This window comes from Lepidochelys kempii, chromosome 6 (assembly GCF_965140265.1).
Source record: "Lepidochelys kempii isolate rLepKem1 chromosome 6, rLepKem1.hap2, whole genome shotgun sequence".
Classification (NCBI taxonomy): Eukaryota; Metazoa; Chordata; order Testudines; family Cheloniidae; genus Lepidochelys; species Lepidochelys kempii.
Genome location: NC_133261.1, coordinates 111,961,576 through 111,976,604, shown reverse-complemented (window position 1 = coordinate 111,976,604; position 15,029 = coordinate 111,961,576). Strand labels below are relative to the sequence as shown.

Sequence of the window (15,029 nt, the reverse complement as noted above, 5' to 3'; positions counted from 1 at the left end):
ATCAATTGGTTAGTCTCTAAGGTGCCACAAGTACTCCTTTTTCTTTTTGCGAATACAGACTAAGACGGCTGCTACTCTGAAACCTTACAGCTTTGAGGTGCTGGAGCAGGACTATTCTTAAATGCTGAAATTTGCTGGGAAGAAAAATGCTTTTGCTTATTTTTCTTCCCTGGTGTTACAATGACTGGCAGTGTAACTGTAAAATGGTGACAGTTAGGCTCCAGTGTGGTGCATACAGCCTTGTTTGGAAACACCAACAATGTTAATTATTTTACTACTACCGATTCAGTAGCCTACAGCCTACACTAAACTGGCACTAGGGCTTATGCCTCTGACTACATCTATGGCATATCTCCATAGCAGCAGAAGCCTTGCTCTTTAGTCAATTTTCCCCCCCTAAATTCTTCAATGTTTTCAGTTCTTCTGTAAAAACTTCTTAGACTTTGCTCTCTAGATTTCATCTCAGACAAATTAGAGGTGGAAAAAGACCTTCTATGTCTAGCTCACTGGGCTTTATTTCTACAACTGCTAGTAAGCTGAAAGTTGCTACTGGAGACAGTGAACAAACACTCTTGAAATTTGGACCTCATGGTCCATCTCTTCAGCCTTCCAAAGTCCAAAGCTGGGGCACAATGTCTGAAAAGCCCCAAAGTGCGTGGTGAACATTATTTAAGCTTAAAATGCTGGAGGATTCCTCATAGGATAGATCAGTGTCTACCTCTACCAAATCCTAGCCCCATGTTAAACAGAAAAAATTCAGACCCCATCTAACCCTGTAGAATAGAAATGGGCTCAGGAGGCCAGTAGCTCTGTTCATGACCCCTCAAGCCTGGCATTAAACATCTCTCAGCTTTTTGCTGATGATTATTTTTGTTCTAAATTTTAGAAGTGCATGTAACATAGATAACTGAGTGAAAAGAGTTATGGTCCTCACTTTTAGTGTCATTTGACACATGCAAGCCCAGATGTGTTAATCAGGGAAGGGAAGTAACCTAGTCTCCTTCCATATCTCCTGCATTTCATATCCATAAGTGTTTCAAAGGGCTTACCTTTGATTTACTTCAGGGAACTGCATGAGACTATATATTTCAGGGTGAAGCTTTTCCTCACAGTTGAAGTTGTTTTCCATTTCACTGCCTTTAGCAGCACCCTAAATAATTATTCTTAATAGTTGCCCTCTTCAGGCATGCTTCTTTCTTCCACCCATGACTAACCTGTGTAAAAATAACTTAAATGAACCCATCCCTCCAGTTCCTTGCTTCTGCCTTGCTGCTTAAGTGGTTCTTTCCTTCTTTCTGAAGCTCCAAACCTAATTCAATAATCTAGGTTTACAGGTTATTTCCTTTAGACAGATTTTTTTCTAGATGGGTTCAAAACTACAACCCACTTTAGAAAAAGTTGTTTTATTTGTATTTGACCTTAGTTGGAGGTAAGAGAACAAGCTTCCCTGTATTGCCCCCACTATGCCTCAGGCCTGTCTTGGAGGATGACTATTGATGAGGGGTCATAGATATGGTCTTCATGTTCAGTCAGTTTTGGCTTTCCTGCTGAGACAGCTAAATACAAATAGGAACAAGTGGCAGTTGGTTTTTAGGGTGGACACCTGTTCCCCATGGTCAAGATCAAAAACATCTGTAATATACCAATTGTAACCATAACAAATGTGGTAAAAATGGAACTATATATAGTATCCATGTAGAAGATAAAAATTGGTCAGACTGTATAAAAATTCATTAAATAGCTGTTGGTCCATCTTTACTCATATATAAACAGTTTGGAAGAGCTCTAACCTCAAGATCCATATTTAATCATCCTGTGAAAACTTAGGGAACTAATTTGTGGATAGCCTTTAATATACTATCAAGTGGTCTGAAACTCATAAGTTATCTATACAAGGCCTACATTTAACTGACAGCAAGGATCAGTTTAAGTATACTACAGCATCTTTAACATGTAGTTTAGGGGTCTATATCATGGCAGGTGTGAATGCACAACTCAGCTACTTTAGTGGAAGCTGAGAGACTACTGCCAGAACCTAGCTCTTAAAGCCTTTTTTCATGGGAGCTCTAGAATCTCTAAAGCAGTGCTCATCAACTGAATCGTAAAAGGATTTCAGTTCAATCATCCCCCTGTAATTTTTTCTAAGTCTGGCACTCTGGAGAAAGTTGCTACTTTCTTCATTCCTCCCTCAAGGCAGCAGGGCTCAGAGGTCCTAACATAAGAATCTTAGTGAGGCTCCACCAAAAGCAGATACTACCCACCCTCCCAATGGAAGACACCCTGCACTCCAACAATCAGGCTGCTGGTCAATGACAGGCTTCGCACCACATGGCTTGTGACCTGTGTGCCATCAGTCTAAGAGGTACAGTTTCCCAATACAGTGCAGGTTGTGCTTTTATCCCCCAAGTATACTCCTGCATATGTACCTCTGTGTAAGCATGGCTCATTGAGTTCTTACAGCCACATGATCAGCCCATCCAAGACCTGTGTTTCCCTGTGTACAGGAGTTCAGAGATCTCAAATGCCAAATGGGAATACAGAACAACAAAGCTCTTTAATTATTAATGCAAATTTTATTATGCATTTGATATTCAAATTACCTGAAGACCACAGGAAGTTTAGACGGATACTCCATGTGGCAACATTCTGCAGTCCAAATACCCATCTCATTTGATGAGGCTTTTAGAAGGCTTAGGGGCCTTCTCGTAAGCTTTAGGGTACAAGGAAGTCATGCACTTCACTGGAAGGAACGTTAGAGGAAACATCCATGTTCAGAACTCACATCCCACAAAAAGCTCCTCAGAGGCAGAGAATGGCAGATTCTGTGCATGAGGAACAGTGATCAAGTGAGACAGTATTCAGAAATTGCAGGTTGTTTTGCTGCCCTAGAAATTTCTGAAGATAAAGGAGCCAAACAAGTAAAAATCTAGTAAAGATGTATTTTGAGAGCAGCAGAGTTTTAAATGTTAGCAACTACTGTGTAACCAAAAGCTATTTGGTTGGGTGGTCAGATTTCTGGGTCTGCCAGCTTTAAGTGTCCCTTTAAGGAATGAACAGAATAAAACCACTATCTTTAGCATATACTATCAGAAGAGAGACCCCTCAAGGTATCTGCCATAAGAAGTTTGGTAGGGCTATTAGTTTATGTCAATGATGCCGCTCTCAGAGGTGGAAATAATACTCATTCAAAAAAAATCCCAAGTGGATCTAAATTCAAGTGTCTGCAGACATGTTGATATTAATGCAAAGTTACTTCCTCACACATGTCCACTGTGCTGGTTATTGTATCACTGGAGGTGATGAAACTGTTCTGAAAGTTAGCATTCTGTGTACAGGGTAGTTCTCACTTAAGTATGCAGGTGGTTCATATCTATACCATGTAGATTAAGCAATATGTGCAGTTCATCATGCCTGTGTAATAATAATATTGGCATAACCTCTCCCTTGCGTTAAAACCTGTGTTTGCTCAATTTCAACTTGTTCCACTGAATTCATTTGGGCTTTTCTTGTTTCTGGTTACAGGTGATTTATATAGGAGATCTGCAAGTTAAGTACCACAAATGGTAAAACTGGTTTCTTAGTAAGTTAGCATCATTCATTATTGAAGACCTGGGTAATGCTTCACCATCGTTTTCCATTCCTTGAACATTTAAAAATATTAAGTAATTCTCTAGAGCAAGTCATGGCAAGAACAATGTTTTTAGAAATGAAATAAAGAACCACAAATCATGCTACAGAATTTATTTAATGTAGGAGGAACCATCAAACATTACCACATGTAATTAGAGCCATCTAAAAACCACATCCAATTCTCCCTCAAAACCATCAGTATCACCAGAAACCCTGGCAAGAAGCCCAGCCTCTAGCAAGTCAACTTTACACCAATCCATCTGACAACTTAACCATGCCCTGGAGGTTAAAACTAACACTGTGGACTAGATTAAAGACACTGAATTTTACTACTATTTATCAGTTAGAAAACGTTATTTTGTTACTCTGTGCAGAGGACTGCAACACCACGTTCATAGAAACTGCGAGGATCTTCCTTGGTGGCTATTTCAAAGTCAACAGTGAAGATCAGATCAGCACGGGTGAAGTTCAGATAAACTGGTAATGTAACCTGGAAAAGAAGTTAGGCATTTATTAAAATGTGAATAAGACAGATGAATGCAAGATAAAAGTCAAAGGGAAGACAGCAAAGGTCCCCACCACTGGAAATTATGAAGAGACATTCCATATTGAACTTTGCCCATCCTTCCCCAACCAAGATCAACTGTACTCCTAAGAAAGAGCACTCAGCCTGCCAGGCTAAAGTGTACTTTTTATAATACATTTCTAAGGTGGTGTTCAGACTTCTCAGGACCCAATGCTTCATGAGTTTACATTTCTTGGTACCCCCCAGCTAGCCACAAAGAGAGGGTGGTAGCAATACTGGATCTGTTTGTCAGACTCCTAGGAATTGTAACCCCCAGGTTGAAAACTCATATTGGAAAGGAACATCTGTGGTACCGCAAAATGTAAAGACTAATGAAATGGAAGCAGGTATTTCCCCATTTTTATTCCATGGCACCAGAGAAAGTAGAATTTAAAGCTGATGAGCCACTACTGAAAGAAATCACAGAATAACAAAACTTATGTCTCCACATTACTTACCACATTAGCCTTTTTATCTGCATTTGTCTGCTTGATCCAGCGAAGCTGTGTTATGGGCAATATAGTTGATATAGCATTTGAAAGGGACAGTTTATTGTTACTGCATGTAGCTCCCTGAAGCTTCAAACCTATGAGTTAAGAAGTATGAAAATGTGAGGTCTTTCCTGAAAGTGAAGTGTATGCACATTTAAAGGAAGTTTCCTTTTCCACTCCATTTTCAAGTCCAGAGGTAGATTCACCCATCTAAAATGTGGTAATTGATATTTAGACCTACTGTTAAAATGGGAGACCTCATTTATAAATGAAAAAATACCCCAGAAAAGGTAACAGTGAAGGCTACTAGAGGAATAAAAAAGCCACCAGAGTGCTACCTCTAACATATTGACTGTTAGTTATTTGCATTTATCCATATTGCACTACTCCTGACAATGTTCATTCATAAGGATTCTCAACCCCTATGCACTAGCATAGCAAAGTTTTCCATTAACGTGTTTTTAAATAATGCAGAATCCCCCATAGAAATTGACTTCCAATGCTACTTCTCGTGCAACTGCAATCAAACTTTCACTGTGCTTGTTAACTCCCCTTGGTGTTATGTATCTGATACGGTCTGTACCAGCATTTTTACAAAAGATAAATACCCAGTGTTAAGGGCTAATAGCACCTATTTCCTTCCTTTCCACCTTGTAAAAAGCACATCAGCTAACCTGTGACTCCAAAACTGCAAGCATCCAGGACTGCATTCTGAGTAGTTGTAACATTGACTTCTAGACAAAGTTCTTCCAGGGACCAACTGTTTGCTTGAGCCACATATTGTCTTGTAGCAGTAATATATGCCTCAGGTACGAACAAGCCACCCAGGCACACATGGATGTTCTATTAAAAGAATTGTATGTTTTAGAAATTTCTATAGTAGCTACTGCAATGGCACTTAGCTGCATTCAATATCTATTTAAACAAAAAGTTGCACTAAAATATGGACCATCTTGCAAACTATGTATGGCATGTTCCCTCAGATGAAGATTTACCCTCAAAGGGATAGTTTCCTACTAACATACACATGTAGAAACAATTTTATGAATCCTAAAGTCTGTTTTATAGGAAAAAATTAGCAGTTTCAGAAGAGTTCAATATTTGTACGTAATTCTATTGCATATATATAAGTAGAATTAGAAATACAAATTTCCTAATGTGTCAACATTTCCCACAAGGCTGTGCTATAAAGTATTGTCTTCTTTGAGTACATGCAGCGTATTCCATGCATGTGCCCAGCGCACCAAAGCCAGAGAACTCTGCCTAGCAGTACCTATAGACGCTGTGCTCATGCCTTGGGACACCTCCTCTGGGTATTTAAAGGCAGCACCTCCCTGACCCTCCTCAGTTCCCTCTCACTGCCCATGGCTTGAATCAGAGCTCTGAGTGTTGTTCTCACCTCATGTTTTAGTATCAGTTTTCTGAGCGTTATTTCTTCTAGATCAGTGGTTCTCAAACTATGGGTCAGAACCCCAAAGTGGGTAGTGACCCCCTTTGAGTAGGGTCGCCAGTGCTGGCTTAGACTTGATGGGGCCCTGGGCTGAAGCATGAACCCCACTGCCCAGGGCCAAAGCCGAAGGGGCTCAGGCTTTGGTCCCCCCTGTTGGGGTCATGAAGTAATTTTTGTTGTCAGAGGGGGGTCACGGTGCAATGAAGTTTGAGAACCCCTGTTCTAGATAACAGTAGCTTAGATTTTGTTTAGTATCAATATAGTGTTCGAATAGCAGGCTGCCCCGTGTGATGCCCTCACCAGGGTTCAAGCATCATCTGTCACGCGAGGGGCCATCCTCACACAATGTGTTTGTGGTGTCTCAGTGAGGGACACATTATGAACTAGTGCTCCATTTGTAAGGTTTTTTGGGTTGTTTTGTTAAAAAAGGATTCAGGTGGCGAGAGACTTATGGCGGAAGCAGCACTTTCTGGAGCAGGCCTTGAGGCCCGCTTCAGCACTGAGGCTCTTGTCTGATTGGTGGTCACCTTCGTAACTAGCAAGTAACTGTGCTCCATGTTCGGACTCTGGTGTTTCACTCAAGAGGAAGAGTGAAACACCAGAACACTAATTGGGACCATTCCAGGGCTCAGGGAGACTCCTCATCTTTTAAGAGGAATGCTAACTGGCATTGTACTCCTGGCATGCAGAATGGAGCAGGTCCATCTAACCCAAGAGTTCTCAAACTGGGGATCATGACCCCTCAGGGGGGTCACAAGGTTATTACTTGGGGGGTTGCGAGCTGTCAGCACCACCCCAAGCCCTGCTTCACCTCCAGCATTTATAACAGTGTTAAATATTTTTTAAAAAAATGTGTTTTTAATTCATAGGCTTGCTATGTGAAAGGGGTCAAGAGTACAAAAGTTTGAGAACCACTGGTTGAACTGCTCCCTGGTACCATACTGAGACCAGCAAGAGCCTGTACCATTGACTCTGATTCTGGCCATGGGGTGTTCATTGAGTCCAGTACCAATGATGTCAGGACTGGAGCAGATTGTCTCCGTGCTGGTAACATATCAGACATCAGACCTGCTTTGCCTCTCAGTCCCTGACTCTCCACTAGTTCAGGAATTTTTCTGGGGCTGTAGCTTTTAATGCTTTGTTCTCAGTGGTGCCCATGGCACCTTCTAGCTGGGTTGCAGAACTGTTGGGTTTATTGGCAGTGCAGCTTGCACTGCCCATGTCCCAGACTGTGGAATTGAGGCAGATGCCAGACCTGGCCCCCAAACGTCCCCCTCAATGCTCGTGCGCCCTTTAGTACAGTCATTGCCCTGACAATAGATTCTGTTGTCGACTTCAGTATCGCCCTTGACCTCAGTACTGGCACCTCTTCTGGTACCAGGTACGACTGTCTCACTCAATACCATCAGTGCCCAATTCCCCATTCCTCTTTAGTACCGATGCCGCGCCCATGTTGGGACGCTATCAGTACACCATGTTCCCTTTTGCTCTATCTTCCACTCCCTGGGTTTTTAGCAATTGCATGATTGTGGTGACAATATACCTCAGGAAGAGGGGATTTCATGTCTTCCTGTATATGGATGATTGGTACAAAGAGGCAAGTCCAGAGAAGAAGTCCTCATGTTCACTTCACACTATGCTTACTCGATAGTCTAGGTCTCTGCCTAACCAATGGGAAGTCAACATTGATTCCAGTACTGAGTTCACTGTGGCCCTGCTAGACTGAGTTTGAGAGCATTACTGCCGACCAACTGATTTTGCATTATTCACCATCTGTGTCTGGAACTGCAGTCTCAACCCTCAACTACAGCCCAAGTATGCCTGAGGTTGCTAGACCATGTGGCTACATACACACAGATAATTCAATGTGTCATATTACTCCTTTGTCTTCTTCAAATGTGGCTGATATTGGTCTATCATCTGAACCATCATGTGCTGGACAAAATGGTCTGACTTCCTCTGCCTATCTGGACTCCTTATGGTGGACAACTGTTCAGGGAACGCATGCCAGGGTGTTCCCTTCGCCCGGTCCCCATCGACCAGGACTACTGTCACTGATGCCTTCTTAATAGGCTGGGGAGCACATCTGAGTTCACAGAAAATTCTAGGCCTGTAGTCGGAACAGGAAGCTTCTCTGCAAATCAGTGTCCTAGAATTTGTGCCATCTACAGTGCCTGTCAGAGACATCGGGGACTCAGCATGCACATCCTTAAGAATATCACCATGATGTATTATGTGAACAGACAGAGGGTGCATACTCCCATGTGCTGTGTCAGAAGGCGATCAGACTGCCAGTTTTGCAACAAAAACAATCACTGTGGCCTGTCATTTACCTGGGATCCAAAATCACCTGGCAGATCCCCTCAGTAGAAAAATTTTCCTTGAATTACAAGTGGTCTAAAAAGCCCAGTGTCCTACCTCTTTGCTGTTTGGGAATTCTGGCCTGTTCAAGACAGACAAGAAATGCCATCTATTTTGCTCTTGAGGGTGTAGGTCTCAGTCCAGGCGCCCGATTGATGCTTTCTACCTGATGCTGGGAATCAGAACTCCTGTATGCCTTTTCCTCCAATTCAAATCATCCTGGAGGTCATTCTCAAGCTGAAACTGGACCGTACCAAGCTCATTCTCATTGCTCCAATGTAGCAGAAACAATATCAATTCTCTGACCTCAGGTTATTGTCCTCAGAGATGGGAGGCCAAACCAATAATCTCTTTCCTCTTCACCCTGACCTCTTTTTTCCCTTTTTGTCAGAAAGCTCCTTTCCTTGTGGCAACATCATCTGCTAGGAGCATGTGTGAACTGCAAGCTCTGATGGCGGAGCATCCTGACACACAATTTTCCAAAAACAAGGTAATCCTGTAGTTGCACCATAAGTTTTATCATCTAAAGTGGTTTCTCAGTTTTACTTGAAACAAATTATTTATCTACCAGTGTTGTTCTTTGAGCCAAATTCAACCCCAGATGAGCAGCATCTTCACACACTGGATGTCAGGAAATGTTTAGCCTTTTACAGATAGAACTAAACGTTTCCTTTCTTCATCTCATCTGTTTCATGTGTGAACCAAATGAAGGGGCAATCTCTTCATAGATGATCTCAAGATGGATAACTTCCTATATCATAAAAAGAAAAGGAGTACCTGTGGCACCTTAGAGACTAACCAATTTATTTGAGCATAAGCTTTCGTCAGCTACAGCTCACTTCATCGGATGCATCCGATGAAGTGAGCTGTAGCTCACAAAAGCTTATGCTCAAATAAATTGGTTAGTCTCTAAGGTGCCACTAGTACTCCTTTTCTTTTTGCAAATACAGACTAACATGGCTGTTACTCTGATTCCTATATCATGACAGCAAATGAAGCAGCTCAGATTTGGAATTTGCAGGGCTGCCATTGGATCCTATGTACATATGTTTAAAACCACTATGCCACTTATGCTAAATCCAGATCAGATGAAAACTTAAGGTAATCCTGCACTCCTTGTTTAAACATACTCCAAGCCCCACCTCCTGCAAATACTGCTTGAGAGTCACCTACATGAAATTCATGGCTGCATCTACTTGAAGAAGGAATTAGAAACAGGTACTTATCTGTAGTGCATTATTCTGGATGTGATGCAGATGTGTATTCCACAACTCACCCTCTGCATTAGAGTCTGTACTCTTGACATTTGGTGTGAAGGAAATGAGGGAGGTTGGGGGGTGTACCAACCTTATATAGCCACAGTAGAGGCTAGGGTCACAGGGCATGAGTGCTGCCACTACATGTATTGCTAGTCAAAATTATTTGCTTTGGTGCTCTGGACCCACACACACCTCCTCGGAATACATGGCTGCATCACGTTTTGAACAATTACAGAACAGTAAGACAGACTATGTAAGTCGACCTATGCTATGCAACTCCAGCTACGTTACGTAAGTCAACATACGTTAGGTCGAGTTACCACGGGGTCTACACTGCAGGAGGTCGACAGCAGAAACTCTCCCGTCGACTTACCTTACTCTTCTCGTTGGGGGTACAGTACAGGGGGTCGACTGAAGAGCAATCTGTTGTCGATTTGGCAGGTCTTCACTAGACCTGCTAAATCGACTGCCAGTGGATCAATCTCAGAGCATCGATCCTGGCTGTAGTGTAGACATAGCCTAGCTGTTTTTTCCCCATTGCAGCAACTATACTGTGTGCATGATCTGCAGCTAGGTTTGGAAAATGGCAATTTTTAAACACAGGAAGTCATTCAGGAACACCATAATATACAAGCACGTTTGAAGGGGTGTCCAGGTAAGATTTCTGAGAAGCTCCTTAGCTAAAGTGTTTCAATGCTTTTTACACTAACAGTTAGATATAAGCAGTTACAGACTCATGTAACCCTGATTTCTCAGAATTCAGAAAAGCCTTTAATGAGAAAAAGCAATACAACACAAGATAGATACCTTTAGTTCTTTTGCTCCACCAGAAGCTGCTGCCTGGGAAATATTCTGGAGTTGTTTAATGCGTTCACTGAAGTCAGACACCCACTGAATAACAGTCATGCCAGCAGGTACAGTGTAATGAGACCAGCTACGAGGCAGAATACCTAGAGAAGACATATCCAAGGTAAGAGCTCTGTATGGGTATGAGTTGGATTACACACTATTTCCAAATGCAATTTTATCCTTTCAGTGGCAGTCACTTCGCTATTACTGTGTTTTACAACAGATTTTTCATACCATCAAGCACAGTGGGGTTCTAACTTAACTGGGTCCAGAGAGTACAAGTGTAACACAAACTGAAAGACAGTTTCATGACATTATAGAAAGCTACCTAGTTTTCTAAAATGTGTTCTTCAGATGAATATTTAAACAGAAATTACTGTCTGAAGTACAATTTACTAACAAATCCTGGAAGACATTCATTAGTAAGTTCAACTGCATATACACCAGGTCTCAAAATACATCACAGCTAATTATACAATTAAGCCTTTTGCAACACGGAAGACAACAATTTTAAGGAGTTACTGCAAAGGGTACCACCACCTTTATCCTCTGGTCACAAGGCAAAGAATATTTTATTAATACAGTGTACAATAGTTCTGCTTAAATCCATCTCAACCAGCAGCATATTCCACTGTATTGATACAATACGTCCCCTTTTCATCACACTGCCAAATGTATGAGCAGAGAAAAATCAAGCCAGGGTAACTTTTGGAGTTCCTCTGATAATTTTGGTACAAGTGAGTGCTTAAAACTTAAGGTTTAGATGGAAACTGATTTACGGTCAATTAACACCAGGCTCCAACTGTTTGTTTCAAACTCAGCAAAATCTTATTTTTTTATACCAATCTCAGTTTTAGTGCTGTCAACTCTCAATTCTTTTCCAAGTCGCACAGTATAGATGTCTTACTTAAATCTCCAGCTCCTGGACAGTAACATGAAAGTTTCATCTTTCATTTAAATAGTTTCAGCTTCCACAGTTGCAGAAAAAGTTTAAACACCACAATCCAAGTGAACCCCAAAGGCAAAAACCCTAGACTGCTTAAATTTTTCCCCCCCCTTTCTTCAAGTCAATCTCATGCTATTTGAATGGCTAGGTTGGCAATACTGCAGTTCATATATGTCACAGGATCAACCGCACCATTTTGACTTTCAGAATTTTGTATTAGGCAAAAATAGTGGTGTTTCTCTTCAGTGCTAGAAATGAGAAGACATCAACTGATGTAATAGGATTACTGGGAAAGCATTCTAGAAAGAGAAGCTTGTTTGAAGTCACATACCTTTCACCAATTCATTTATAAGTGTACGCAAGTAGTTGGTCTGTTTCTTCTTGCCTTCACAAACCTGAACCACATCGGCAAGATCCTGACGGACATCCTGAAGTAATTTGGCTCCCATTTTCACCTCTCTCTCAAAGAATCGGAACAACGGATCCTTATTTAAGGAAGAAAAATGAGGAAACAAGATGAGCATCTTCTGGTGGGAAAAATAACTTAACCCTGCAACAGTGAAAGGGAACTAGTTGGCTGCCCAAATCCCACATGCATCATCATCAACTGTTAAGGGCTCACCATAATGTGTTTTTTACAATGCAGTCATTTCCTTCACCCACCCTGAAGATGCAGCTGCTTCACAGATGGTAGTTTAAGGGAACTGAAGCAAGAACTTCATTCCCTTCTGACACCAACTGCAGGCAAGAACATGCAAGCTACTTGCTACAGTTTGGCCTAATTATTACAAATTCCCTATTCCTTTCTGTATCTATGTCCAGAGCCCAGGTCCATAACCTGATCTAAACAGAGAAGTTTAATATATAATCCAAGTCTAAATCATTCAACAACCTAGAATCAGACTTCCCTTTAACTCTCTTGATTGTAAAACAACCCGTCTCATACTAGCCCTCAGAGCTTTATGGCTCCCTTTCATTTTTAGTCACCACTCTCAATTAGCAGAAGCCTCAGTATTAGCTACCACCCATCTTTCCAGTGAGGACCGACCAGTGATACTACCTTTGAGCCAACATACACTCTTCAGTTCACTTGAGTGATCAGACATGTGATGTGTCTGATGCTGCACTTATAGCACCCCTGGCTTAGGAAGCAAGAGACTAGAAGTAAACTCTTCTAAATGATACCTTCCCAACCAAATGGAAGTGTTACTCTGTCATAATTTCTTTAACTGAATTACAGCAAAGAAAAGGAAACAATACCTTGTTTCAAAGTCTGCTATACTACTTGGATCTAGAGAGACCTTTTTCAGGCTGCAATCTGAGTAGGATACCTCAGCCACATTTGCATAACCCCATGTCCTTTACAGACCAAAATATGTATTTGGCAATCACCTTAATATTTTCCACTGTTCGTTTAAGATGATTTAGAGTTTGTGGGATAAGATGGAACCAGTTGGAGGCTGTGGTGTGCAGTGTTCTCATCCAGGATGGACGACCATCTGAAGTTGAATCTGTTCTTGCCTTCTTCTCAGTTTCTGCATAAGCTAGATCATCCTCATCCTCTAGCATCTGCATTTTCAGCATTTTACTGATCATATCAATACCTGAACCAAAGAATAAAGGAAGCAAAGCCAAAAAAAAGGAATTAAAAAAGGGATATCAGTACAAGGAAAGTTTGAAAGAGGCATGTGGATTACATTTAACACTTCTGTGATTGCCACTTATACTTAAGGATTATTTTTAATTAAAGAGTAACCGTCCTTAGGACTAGAACTAAAAAAGTCAGAGTCTCACTTGTGTAGTATCTTCCTGTCTACTGATGATATTCTAAGCAAGTTACTGTCAACCTGAAGAATTCATAGACATTTATTCATTATTTTGTGGAGGCTGATATTGTTAATACACATTGAGATACACTAAATAGTAAAGTTACAAGTATCTCAAAAAGGTACTTGTGTCTCATCTATTTTGAGCATTAAAAAAAAAAAGAGTGAAGTTTACATAACCTGTAAGCACACAAGAAAGTCAAATACAAGTTTTACCCTGTGTGGTGAGAAGAACTTTTTCTGCATTGTTTGGTAAACCAAGCCAGGATGGGGTTTGTGTGTCTGGCAGCAACTCAACCCATTGGACAAATTCTTCACGTCTGTAAGTGAAAGTTGTGGCAGTAAATTGAACTAAGTTAATTATCCATAATCTCATGCATTTTAATAGGTGACCAGAAATACATTGCCTGGCTAAATACCAATGCAAAAAATACAACTTCCAGCTTCTCAAAAGGAAAGCAAGCTACTAAGGTGAGACCAATTGAAATTTGAGGTTGAAAAAATACCTGATTCCATCTGGCATTTGAATATCCTTATGTCCATCAACCTTGCAAGCCAGTTTGAATTCACTATCAAAGCTCAAAGTGGTAAACAAACGCTCCAGGAAAGTGTTTAGCAAACGCTGATCAAATTCATTATCAATGCGACCTCCATAAATGGACTGTGCCATCAATGTCTTCAGAGCAGACCATGGGATTTTATCAGGTGAAATGTTTTGGCGGCCCTGACAGTAGAGACAATTTAATTAGAATGTGAAGATTCACCAAAAAAAATAGGGAAATCTAGTTTGGACAGTTTAATGAAAGCCAAAATCAAAAAAGTTTGGATATTGCTTCTTTCCAGCTAATCTGGACAGTGTTTCAGATTAATTTGCCCTTCACTGAACAGTAACCACAAGTAATCCAAATGTTACCTTGTATTTAAAAAAAGATTATGAAAGAGCAAAAAAATCAATTACCTTTGCTGTATCATCCAGCCAGGTATCTATTGTGTCACAGGCAGATCTCAGATCAGATTCACCAAATTCATATTTCTTGGACCAGCCCAGGGGAGCATATCGCAAACGTTCTTGAATGATGGCATGGAACCAGGCAAGGAGGAAATATAAACGAGCACGTTCGTTTGGAGACTAGCATGGGAAAAAAAGAAAATGCATTATTTCTTCACACTAAAACCAAAGTGATCAGAATTTATTAAAAAAACCTGGTTTGCTACAGTGCTGGTGAATGTCAACTGTCGAGTAAACACAGCATTCTCCAGGTTTTAATGCATCAGATCACAAAAAGCTTAACAGATTGCTTCCTTACATGTCAGGTATGTTTTAGTCAGCGTAAACTAAAAGCCTCTGAAAAACTTGTTCCTTCACAATAATATCAGAAGGCATAACATTTGTTTAATGTATGATAGAAACTGAAAACTGTTCATGAAAGTTTTTTAACTTCAGAGCTTTCAGTTGGTTTGAGTTCCACATAACTACACAGAAACCATCGCCTCACCTTGCATATTCTAGAAACAGGAATACTACTGAATGTCCTCAGCATGTTCGCCTTTACACCAGGAGGAGGTTCAAACACAAAGATCCGACCAGCACGTAGCAAATTCACCGGCACCTAGGACAGAAGAGCATCAACACAAGTTACACCCTGAGGAAT

At 41.0% G+C, this 15,029-nt stretch overlaps 1 protein-coding gene across 4 annotated transcripts in view; it reads right to left on the bottom strand.

The window, feature by feature from the left end:
- Positions 1-3,726: 3,726 nt before the first annotated feature.
- Positions 3,727-15,029, bottom strand: part of LOC140913372 (cytoplasmic dynein 1 heavy chain 1) — a 70,152-nt gene continuing 58,849 nt past the window's right edge. For 3 of the 4 annotated variants that reach the window (XM_073349662.1, XM_073349663.1, XM_073349664.1), the window contains 10 exons: positions 14,874-14,987; positions 14,336-14,506; positions 13,884-14,101; positions 13,594-13,697; positions 12,944-13,155; positions 11,883-12,036; positions 10,564-10,706; positions 5,361-5,529; positions 4,654-4,781; positions 3,727-4,120 (listed from right to left, as the gene is read on the bottom strand). In XM_073349662.1, the coding sequence (XP_073205763.1) occupies positions 3,992-4,120; positions 4,654-4,781; positions 5,361-5,529; positions 10,564-10,706; positions 11,883-12,036; positions 12,944-13,155; positions 13,594-13,697; positions 13,884-14,101; positions 14,336-14,506; positions 14,874-14,987 (1,542 nt within the window). In that variant the 3' untranslated portion in view covers positions 3,727-3,991. Of the gene's footprint in view, positions 4,121-4,653; positions 4,782-5,360; positions 5,530-8,554; positions 8,962-10,563; positions 10,707-11,882; positions 12,037-12,943; positions 13,156-13,593; positions 13,698-13,883; positions 14,102-14,335; positions 14,507-14,873; positions 14,988-15,029 lie in introns of those variants that run through there. The other variant, XR_012159565.1, reaches the window with a different exon arrangement.